This window comes from Macrotis lagotis, chromosome 3, assembly GCF_037893015.1.
Source record: "Macrotis lagotis isolate mMagLag1 chromosome 3, bilby.v1.9.chrom.fasta, whole genome shotgun sequence".
Taxonomy (NCBI): domain Eukaryota; kingdom Metazoa; phylum Chordata; class Mammalia; order Peramelemorphia; family Peramelidae; genus Macrotis; species Macrotis lagotis.
In genome coordinates this window covers 258,706,717-258,718,730 of record NC_133660.1, presented here as the reverse complement: position 1 = coordinate 258,718,730, position 12,014 = coordinate 258,706,717, and the positions used below count along the sequence as shown (strand labels likewise).

Genomic DNA, 12,014 nt, shown 5'->3' with positions numbered 1-12,014 from the left:
GATGTCCAATTATTGAAATGTTACGAGGAGCCCCGTCCAGCCATGGGTTGTACTAGATGACCTCTGAGAGCCTTTCCAAATAGGAGAACCCATCATACCACAGGATGGAACATGATGTGTTTAGACTATTCTCTAGATTGATCTGAGGTGGCAGGGATGGGTGGTAAAGGGGCAGCTGGAGAAGACTCAGCACAAGATCAATCAATGAGCATTTACGAAGCACCAATGTGCCAAATATTTGTATTGTATTGTATTCAGGTCACCATGGCTGTCTTAAAACAGTCTCCAGCTAATGCAGATATCTAACACCAAGTAAGATGGTGATTCCAAATGGACCCCATGCTTTCCCCTCAATTTGTAGTAGAATTCATAGAAGATTAACTTAAGCTAAGACCACAACAGGAAAACTTTGGCCCAGGTGATGGAGCCATTATGATCTAAAGGAAAGAAAGGAGGTTGGACTGGGTTCCGTTCTCCACTCCAACACTTAATTAATTGTGAGAATTTAAACAAGTCACTCCAACTCTAAAAACCTCAGTTTTCTCCTCTGTACAACCAGTATAAGAATTCTTGGGATGCCTCAAAATAAGCCTACTAGCTAGGGGACATTATAAAATCATTTAACATCTTTGCCTTGATGCCCTCATTTCGAAACTAATCAATAGTCCATGAGTGCATATATACATATGTATACACACGGATGGCCTTGCCCTCAAGGAGTTTTCAATCTAATGGAAGAGATAACTTGAAAACTAGATCACACAGGATAAAAAATTAGGGATCATGATAAAACCTTCTGAGTTTTGTAAGGTGTAGGACAAGATAGTATATGTGGAATACTTTACATATCTTAAAGGGCTATACAAATGCTCCCTTTTAGCATTACCTCCCTCATGGAGCTGTTAGGAAGAAAGCATTTTAGCAACTTAAAAATACTATAGGCAAGGACTTTGCAGTAATGAAAATAACTGTTGCTGTAGTTAGGTCCATGACTTTGGCATGCGTTGTGTGTATGAGCGCGTACACACATAATATACACATGCACAGGTAGTGCATTCCATAGAGTGCTGGACCTGGTTCTTCCCGAGTTCAAATCCAACCTCTGCATGAGCTGCACGAGCTGCACGACCCTGGAAAAGTCACTTCATTCTGTTTGCCCCAACTTTCTCATCTGTAAAATGAGCTGGAGGAGAAAATGACAAACCACTCTAGGACCTTTGCCAAGAAAATCCCAAATGGGGTCACAGAAAGTCAAAAAATGACTGAAAAACGACTCAACAATAACAGATATATGTTTGCATATAAATCCATACAAACACAGAGTGTCCAGGTGGCACAGTGGATAAAGTGCTGAGTCTGGAATCAGGAAGGCTAATTTCAAACGTGGATGCAGATATATCCCAGTTGTATGATCCTGGGCAAGTTGCTTAAACTGTCTTTGCCTCAGTTTCCTCAACTGAAATGAAAATCATAATAACATCTACCTCCCAGAGTTTCTGTGAATATCAAATCATTGAAAAGCACATAGTAGGTATTGAATAGTGGGTAGAGCACTGTCCCTGAAGACAGGAAGACCTGAGTTCAAACTTGACCTCAGTCACTTACTAGCTCTTTGACCTTGGGCAAGTCACTTAACCTTGACTGCCTAGCATCCAAGCCTCATCCAGAATCTCCGGTCATTCTGATTCATGTCTGGCCACTGGGCCCAGAGGGCTCTGGAAGAGAAAGTGAGACTGGTGACAGCACAGCCCCAACCCCCGAACTCAAATCCAATCTGGTGCTTTCTGGTGTCATGGTCTCCTTCAAGAACAAAGGACATGGGCGGCTAGGTGGCACAGCGGATAAAGCACCGGCCCTGGAGTCAGGAGGACGTGGGTTCAAATCCGGTCTTAGACACTTAATAATTACCTAGCCGTGTGGCCTTGGGCAAGCCACTGAACCCCATTGCCTTGCAAATAAAAGCCTAAAAAAAATTAAAAAGAACAAAGGACAAACATCACATCATATTACCTCATTTATGTATTTTATAAGCATACATGTATGTATATACACATGTGTGTATATATGTATGGTAAATATGTATATATATATTTATTTTTGAGAAAATAATGGAGCTATTTGAGGTTTTTAAAAACTTGTCTTCCTTATGGCAATTCAGCCCAACCTACTGTCTGTCCACAGATTAATCATTCACCTTTGTTTATCTTTATGGTTGAATTGTTTTTCTCGCTTATGAAAAGATCAAACAGCAAATAGGTCAGCCACGCAGTTCAGGCACGCTGGCTTGGTGAGGTGTGAGTTTTGATGGGGCAAAGGGGCAGGACTTTGGATCTGAGGACTGCCAGCCGTGGGGCACTTTCCCTCTGTGTCCTCACCTGCTTTCACCTAAACCCATGTAACCAGATTTCTGACCTGGACCCTCCACTTCTCTTTCTACACTTTATTTCCTTGATAATTTTATCTGATGATCCCTTTCTTTCTTTTTCCCTATATTATTTTTTTCCAATTGCATGCAAGTTGTGTTCTGTTTTGTTTTGGGTTTTTTTGCTTTTTTGTTTTTAGGTCTTTGCAAGGCAATGGGGTTCAGTGGCTTGCCCAAGGTCACACGGCTAGGTAATTATTAAGTGTCTGAGGCCAGATTTGAACTCAGGTGCTCCTGACTCCAGGGCTGGTGCTCTATCCACTGGGCCACCTAGCCGCCCTGCAGTTAGTTGTTTTCAACAGTCATCCATTTGCCAGTTTATGCATTCCACATTTTTCTACCATTCTGCCCCCCACCCACACACACACACTTCTTCCTATAGTGGTGAACAAACTGGTAAAAGTTGCACATATACAATCATGTTTCTTTCCATATTAGTCATATTGTGAAAGAGGAATTAGAACTAAGGGGGAAAACCATGAGAAAGAAAGAAAAAACCGAAAAGAAATTAAAAAATGAAAATTGGGGTGGCTAGGTAGCGCAGTGGATAGAGCACCAGCCCTGGAGTCAGGAGGACCTGAGTTCAAATCTGGACTCAGACACTTAATAATTACCTAGCTGTGTGGCCTTGTCCACTTAACCCCATTTGCCCTGCAAAAAACCTTAAAAAAATGAAAATAATGAGCTTTGCTCTGCATTCAGACTTCATAGTTTCTTCTCTGGGTGTGGATGCACTGCTCATAGCAGGTGATGACTCCTTTTTCTCCTTCTAATACTTTCTACTGTAAGAAAAGCCTGCAGCAGTCTAGATTACAGCCCCTTTCCACTGACTCACCTAGTGGGCCATGTCAGGGAGCACTTTTGTACAGTAGAAAAGGTATCCAATCCCCAATGTGTCCTGCCTCTTATGACCCTCAGCATGTCATCCAACCTTCCTGGGTCTGACAGTCAACAAACACATATTAAATACTTACTATATGTGCTATTGAATTTTATATTTTTTTCTAAATTATATGCAAAACAATTTTAAATATATTTTTTAGAAATTTTGAATTCTAAATTTTCACCTTCCTTCTCTTCTTCCTTGTTTTGAGGAGGCAAGAAATTTGCTCTAGATGATATACAGTCATCTTACTATTTTACTAAGGGATTGAGAGTATGAAGAAAGAATGAAATAGTCCCTTTCCTCAAGGAGCTTATGTTCTAATGGGGGAGATAGTGGGCAAATTATTATGTACAGGTAAGCTATATACAGAATAAATTAGAGGTTATTGCAGATGATCTCAGTTTCCTCATCTGTAGAATGAGGGTGGGGGGGAAGAAATGATAATCAAAAGGCTCTGACCTGCTTTCTCTTGAAATCATAACAATAATGATGATCATATTTTAATAATATAAATACACACACTCATACATCTGAATGCCCATCAGTCATTGCTTACTCTTTCCTTCCAACCAATCTATCTTTTATACAAATATTTCTTTTTATTATTTTTATATATTATATATATTATATATATGAGCTTATATATCCATTTAAGGACTTTATTACCCTCCATAATTCTTAATGACCATCAATCTCTTAAGCATAGAAAGGTTGGGATCTCTGTCATTGGAGTGAGAACCAGATGTCCTTCAATGACTGAAACAGTATTATAGGGGATTCCTTAACTCCCCATGACCTCCTATCTGTCTTCCCACCCACTACTGTCTGCTTCCAGCACTATCCTCCAAGGCGGAAAGAGAACAAGCTTGAACTCAAAAACTTGAGCAGAGCTTCTAGAAAATTCATGGTTGGGGACATTATGGAACCTTGAATGGTCAGAAAGCCAGCCTTGAAGCCAAAAAGATCTGGGTTCAGTAACTTTGTGATTAAGGGGGGAAATCACTTAATGAATAGAACATTCTAGAGTCAGGAAGATCTGAGTTCAAATCCAGTCTCAGACTCTAAGCTATATGATCTGGAGCAGGTGACTGAACCATTGTTTGCTCCAGTCTCCTCAACTGTGAAATGGATACAACAGCAGCACCTACTTCCCAGAACTGTTATGAGGATCAAATAATACTCGTAAAATGGACCCTCCGCTTCTCTTTCTACACATGTCTGTATTGATAAATAGTGCTTTCCCACTTGGAATTTCCCATAACAGGAATATAGTAGGTCCTGTCTCTATCCCCCATCTATATTCAGGCTCTCGCTCCTCTTTTCTTTATCATTCATTTGGTAATGAATCTGTCAATTGATCAATAAACATTTATTAATTGCCTCCTATTGGCAGGCACTTGTGGAAAGAAAGGGGAAAAAAAGTCCCTCTCTTCTAGGGAATCTAAGGGGTGAGGGGAATTGGAGACAAATATGTACAAACAAGCTACATACAGGGGGGAAACATGAAATAATGAAGAGGAAGGCACTAGAATCAAGAGGCTTCCTATTGAAGGTACAATTTTAGTGGGGCATTGAAAGAAGATAGAAAAGATAGAAGTAGATGAAGCAGGGAAGATGGGTTTGGTCGGAGACTATGCCCAGAGATTGAAATATAGAACATCATTTTGAAGAAATAACCAGGAGGCCAGTGCCACTGAATTGAAAAATACATGTTGGGGAACAAGGTGCAAGAAGACTGGCTGGGTTATAAAGCGCCTTTGAATGCCAAACAATTGATTTTGTATTCGACCCTAGAGGCAATAGGGAGCTACTAGAGGTATTAAGAAAGGGGGTGACATGGTCAAAGTTACACTTTAGGAAAATCACTTTAGATACTGATTGGAGGATGGATGGGGAGGGACCTGAGGCAAGGACTATTGCAGTAATCTAGTTTTGAGGTGATAAGAGTGGTGATAATGTTGGAGGAGAGAAGGGGGTGTGTTGGCGAGCTGTTGCAAGGGTAAAATCAATAGACCTTGACTGTAGATTAGATAAGTGGGGTGAGAGATAGTGAGGAATTGAGGATGGCTCATTATCTTGAGACCCATTCTACTGTTGTTGTTCAAAGAATTATTAAATTTTTTATGCTTTTATGTCAGACCTCCTCAAAGAATGTAAACTTCTCAAGGGCAAAGGATTGTGTCTTCTTTGCAGTTCCGCCCATATTCCCACCTCATAGAACCTAGCAAAATATTCGGTCCAATGAAGGACCAGCACTAAAGTTTAGAAAATGTTTTACCAGGTCTCAGAAATTCTCCAGGGTCCTACTAGAAAAAATTTACAAGAGTTCTGCTTCAAACCTGTAAGAAACAGAAACAGACCTACTCCAATATGCTCTTCTTTCATCCTTTCTTCTTCTCCTTCAACCCTTGGTTCTCAGTCCCAACCTCTTTCAACAAGAGTCATTGCAACAGTGGCTTGAGCAGGCCTGGACAGGGCTTCACTCTTTTCCTCGATCTGTAATCTAGTTTAGATAAGGAAAGAGTGACCATAATGACCTATGGGTCCTTTCACTAGTGTTTCCTAACTAGTGTTTCTCTTGGCTTTTGTTTCAGCTGCTGACTCATCGTGTCTGAAAGTAGGAAGTATAAAAAATCAAGAGAGCCATAACCATGGCAGATCAAGTAAGTATCATTAGGAATTCCCCTGGAATGAAACTCCATAAGGAAGGCAAATATCCTCAAATATACTTGACATTACTCTCTAGCCTCACAGAAATTCATATGTCTATGATTTTTGTTAAACCTCTTATAAGGAAAAGTCTTGTTACCAGGAAAGCCAGGACATCCTTGAGAGATAGCAAGTTCCCCCATCATCAAAGCTTCAGGCATAGACTCAATGAACTAGATAGGTTGGACAAGATGACCCTAGAGGTTTGGGCTTAACTTGGTTGGTGAAAACATAGGAAGAGACCTGGATTGAGAATCAGGAAGGAGTAGGCAAGTTTGGGCATGGTTTGCCTTGTCCATGCCCTCAAGGTGTCCAGGTTAGCTTGCCTGTCATTTGCACGGTAGTTGGCCAACAGAGAGTGGAGATGACCAGAAGTCACTTCACATCTTTGTCTTCAGTTTCTTCATTTGAAAAAATAGGTTGGACTACGTGGCTGTTAAGTCCCTTCCAGATGGAAATCCATGATCCCGAGATGAATGACTTATTCACAGTCACACAATTCAGAAGCACCAAAGTCAGCATGCAAATCCAAGTCTTCTTTCTTCAAATCTAGGTTGTGTTCTTTAGGGGCAAAGGTACTAGATTCCTAAGGTTGTGCTGATTACAGAGAATTCAAAAGGTCAGCTCTTTGTAAAGGGAATTCCTCTGGGGAGTTCCCCAATCAAATTAAAAAGTATACTTCTCTCCTTTCTCTATATGACTACACATGTCTTTGGCACATAAATGTCATTCAGGAATAAGATAATTATAATAATATATAATATTATATTATATAATATTATGTATTATAATAATAAAATAATCATAATAATTTTAAAATAATTATAATAATAAAAAGATAGTATGTTGAGCGGTGAAAAGTAGACAGTGCACCACTATCAGCCACTCAACAAACATTTATTAGGTGCTATGATGAGAACCTAAGATATAAAGAAAGGCAAAGACAACTCCTACTTTCAAGGAGCTCACATTCTGAATGTAGCTACAAACTACATCATGTATAAATGGAAAGTCATCTCAGAAGGAAGCTAATTGTGGAAAAGACCAGAATGAGTAGGCTTAGAGTTGAACCTTGAAGGGAGTCAGGAAAGCCCAGAGGCTGATGCAATGGAGGGAAAGCATTCCAGACTAGAGTCACTGTCCATGGAAGCCTCATAGTAGGGTAGGGTTTGGGGGAACATTGGGCTTGAGGAACAGCAGAAAGGTCATCATTTCTGTATCAGAATATTTAGGGGCAGTAAGATTAAGAAGGTAATGAGAATCCAGGTTCTAAAGGATTTTAGAAAAGGAGAAGAGGAACCACTGGAGTTTGAGTAAGGAGTGACATGGTCAGATCTGGGTTTTGGAAAAATCACTTTGGCAGTTGATTAGAGGTTAATTTGGAGAGAGAGAGAGAGAGAGAGAGAGAGAGAGAGAGAGAGAGAGAGAGAGAGAGAGAGAGAGAGAGAGATTAGAGGCAATGACTTGAGATATCAAGGAAGGACTCTAACCTTGGATAGCCCCTGTGGTGTCAGACTTATGAGAAGCCATGGACAAGTATGGCACAGGATAGGAAGGGAGGGATAGACTTTGGATGGGTTCCGGGGAAGGAACTCCCAATATCCACTGGAGTATTGAGGCTCTAATTTTTTTGCCTTTCCACTATCCTAAAGGTCTCCAGAGTTCTCACCTGTGGGAATTTGTGAGAGACCTCCTCCTGTCTCCTGAAGAGAATTGTGGCATTTTGGAATGGGAAGATCGGGAACAGGGTATTTTTCGGGTGGTGAAATCAGAAGCCCTAGCCAAGATGTGGGGACAAAGGAAGAAAAATGATAGGATGACCTATGAAAAGCTGAGCAGAGCTCTAAGGTAAGTTAATATCCTGCCCCATCACTCGCCTCTGGGCCCAGTTACATAAGGCAGGAATAACTTTGTTTTCCTGGCATTTTCACTTAGGAATGGAAAGGTCATCTGACTGTTTTGGTGGCAGGCAGATTAGGGGATTGTAAAAAGACACTCCTTGCTTCAAATTCTTGGCAGCCTTTAGGGAAGGGATCTCTTTGAATGGACACCATCTCGTAAACATACAAATAAAAACACAAACACATTGGTTGAGGAAGGAGAAGGCAGTTGCCAGACCTAGGGATCTGGGTAAGTTTTCTGTGTAAGCTGAGTACAGGCTAAGAAAACAACAATGAAATCTAAATCAAGTTCCCCATCAGAGAGGCCCTGATGTTGGGAATGTTGACCGACTGGTAGTTGGCTGGTTTTTCCTCCAATTACCCTATTGGTTTTTTGTTTTGTTTTGTTTTTTCCAGATATTACTACAAAACAGGAATTTTGGAACGGGTAGACAGAAGATTAGTATACAAATTTGGGAAAAATGCACACGGTTGGCAGGAAGACAAGCTATGACAGTCTTCACTCATCTGTTTTACTTCATGGATTTTTATTCCTTTAAAAAAATCATCTTTTGCCAGACAACTGAAAGTCTCTTTTTTCTTTCTTTTTTTTTTTTTAACCTGAATACATTCTGGTGAAATTTCTCCTTATCACAGTTTCCATCTGGATTGACCAGTTGCTGACTGTATTGAGTGGTAGCCAAAAGGCTATTTGAAATCTAATTTGAGGGGGAGGGATCATTTGGGGTGTATAATCTACTCTGCAAGAGTTGACTACTATGGCACAATCAAGAACCTTTTTAAACTCATCGAGACTCTTGAGAGAAATAAAGTCAACTGGAATCGTTGGCTCAAAAGGACTTCTTAGAGTGGGAAGAGCCAGGGTTTTTACCCAGGAGGCTGAAATTTCAAGGGGGCTTCAAGAGCTAACCCCACCATCCTCATGAGTTGGCCATACCCCAGGCGGGCTCCTCCCCACCCAAGCTTCAGTAGTGGCCTCATCTTGAAATGTTTACTCCTTGGGCATCCACATCTCATTTTTCTGCCTCCCCCCCCCCCAGCTCCTAAATAATGGCCAGTCTTTCAGTAATGCATACTCCCTCTCTCCTGGCAGCTGTACCACCAAAGGAGTGCTTTCCTTTGCCCCCACCCCATTATAAAAATTTCTAGCTAGATTTAGCCCCTAGTCACTCACTGTTCTTCTGGAGGCTATGAGCTCCCTGGCAGATGGAACTAAGTGTCTATAAGTCTAATTCAATGAACAACAGGTGAGAGCAATTTAAATTTAATTAAATTTAATTTAATACTTCTTTCCCTTCTCCTCTACCAAATATCACTGCTGTTCCAAGACTAGGAACAGGAGACATTCAAACTGGGAGATCTCCAAAGTGCTGAAAGGGAAAATTCTCTCTTTTTGGATATTTTTGTGGCAAAAGCTTCTCCACAATTAGAAAAGTTCTCTCATTGAACAGGCAATCAAAGAGTGAACCCGTTTTATACTGTTTAACTGCCTGGTGAGAACAATTTAAATTTAGATTTTCAGTGATTGAAGTCAGTTGGGCAGTGTTGTGCTAAGGCAGCCTAACCGAATGGAAAGACTCATGTTAGAAGACCTGATCACTTATTAACTGTAAGACATTGGCCTGCTGAGCCTCAGTTTTCTCATCTGTAAAATGTGGATTATCAGACATTGCCTGCCAGCCTCACAGGGTTGGGAGGATCCATTGGTTTGTACAGATAAAGTACTTTTATCACTTCAAAGTACCATGTGAACATCATGTGAACATGTTTTTATGTCAGATAATTTTCGTCTTTGAAAAACAAATTTTATAAAGATTCAAGTTTAGCCATGAATCCAGGACACAAACTAAATTTAGCATAGATGGTCAGTAGGGTTCTCAGTCATCTTTCCCATCATTGAGTAAACTTTTAAGCATCTTTCTAAACATATTAGACTTATAATTTGCTTTACTAAGATTTGTTGCTGAGATTTCCCCTTCTCCCCAATTTGAACTAGGAATGGAACTAATGGATGCAAGGAATTAATGAACGGAAAAATACTTTTTTCCCCTTCCTCTCCCCTACCAAATATCACTGCTTTTCCTAGACAAGCAACAGGAGACACAGTTCAAACTGGGAGATCTCAAAAGTGCTGAAAGGGAAAATTCTCTCTCTGGGATGTTTTTGTGGCAAAACATCAAACCTTTACATAACTGGAAAAGTTCTATCATTTAAGACAATCAAAGAGTGAATCAGTTTTATTCTGTTGAACTGCCTGATTCATCTCTCTCCCCCCACTCTTCCCAATCTCAAAAATAGTGAAAGTGAAGGAATTCTGTCTCAACAAACTTCAGTGAGGTCAAGTTGGCACTGACAGTTTCTTGACTGGTCATTAGGGATCCGCAACTCAGTGGTTTGTACTACATCTTCTAGTTACCAAGCTGAAGGAGGGAGGCATTTCAGAGCTGCCATATATGTTGAAAACCACAGTGGTCAAAAGATTAACCTCAAAAACTAATATGTTTAAAAGAAAAATGTGAATAACTGTAAAATATTCTATTTTTGGATTCATGTTTTTTCCAGGTGATACAGTTTGTAAACAATGTGAATAAAATATTTAATGTGTAAAATGGTTCTGTGAGTTACTCTCAAAAGCAAAACACCAAAATGATGGATTATGAAAACATTTCAAGAGTCATAGTTTAATATTGCTGTTTTGGTTAGGGTTTTTTCTTCTTTTTCTTCTTTCATCAATTCAGATCTCCATCAATCTGTTTTCGAATTCACCTAGAGAATCAAGAGTTCATAAGGAACATGAAATGAGAGGGAAATGGCATCAGAATGATTTGTTCTAGTCACTCTTGCATTTTTGTTTTTCAAATTGAGGAAAAAGGCAAAGCTCAGTCTTATGGAATGAATGGGTTAGGCCACAGTTATTGAATCACACAATATGTATGTTAAGTTTGGGAAGGACTCCGGAGGCTCGGATCTATTTAATACAGCTTAAATAATAATCCCCTCTACAACCCTTATCGCAGGAAACCAGTACCCAGTTACTGTTTAATAAAAACTAGTTAAATGACTACAGTGGACTCTTCAAATGACCCTTGGGTCTTTGCTTGAAGACTCACCAACTCCTGAGGCAAGCTGTTCCACCTAGGGACAGTTCTGATTGTTAGGAAGGGTTGGAGATACTTGGGGAATATTACCCTTCCTAGACCTGCCTCAGTTTCCTCAAATGTAAAATGATCTAGATAATCTCTGAGGTCCCAACTCTAGGTCTATGATCCTATTATCTCTCCAGACTCAGTGACCTCATCTGAAAAACAAAGGGATGAGTTCAGGGATCCTTAACCTTTTTGGTGTCATAGACCCCCCTCTTCGCCTCCTCAACTTTGGCAGTCTGGGGAAGACTACAGAGCCCTTCTCAGAGCAATGGTTTTAGATGGATCAATTAGAATACATAGGAGTACAAAAGAAACCAATCATGTTATAGTAGTTTTATATATATACATATATATGTATATATATATATATATATATATATGTCTGCATATATATAAACTATGCCTTATGGTATATATCATATATTGTATAGTAGTATTGTATAACATGTTACATTGTAATATTATTTGTAATATGCAATAAGAGAATATCTAATCCATGTTTTATATATTAAATTCTATCATATATAATATTAAAATGCTTATACTTAATTATATTTGTTATATATTATATTATTGTCAATAGATATATTAATGATATATCATTAAATATTTTGCACATAATTATATAATACATATTATATATATATTTTTTTTGATTCATGGACTCTAGGTTAAAAATCTCTGGAATAGAGGTCTCCTGTTATGACCCAGTGAATCATAACTTCCTCCCATTTTAAAGTTTACATTGTACTTTATACAAATTATGTTCCCTTTGATGATCACAATAACCCCAGGAAATAGGTGGTATTGTTATACCCATTTTATAGATGGGAGGGTAGAGAGGTGGAATAACTTGTACAGGGTTCCATAGTTATTGTCTGAGGCAGGGTTTGAATCCATTTCTTGTGACTCCAAGTCCAGAACTCTATCTGCTATGGTATCACCCCCTC

The 12,014-nt window shown here is 39.5% G+C and overlaps 1 protein-coding gene across 2 annotated transcripts in view; it reads left to right on the top strand.

Moving 5' to 3' along the window:
- Window positions 1-11,411, top strand: part of ELF5 (E74 like ETS transcription factor 5) — a 51,982-nt gene extending 40,571 nt beyond the window's left edge. For both annotated transcript variants that reach the window (XM_074230460.1, XM_074230459.1), the window contains 3 exons: window positions 5,903-5,971; window positions 7,670-7,865; window positions 8,315-11,411. In XM_074230460.1, coding sequence (XP_074086561.1) covers window positions 5,903-5,971; window positions 7,670-7,865; window positions 8,315-8,411 — 362 coding nt within the window. In that variant the 3' untranslated portion in view covers window positions 8,412-11,411. The remainder of the gene's footprint in view (window positions 1-5,902; window positions 5,972-7,669; window positions 7,866-8,314) is intronic.
- Window positions 11,412-12,014: the final 603 nt, after the last annotated feature.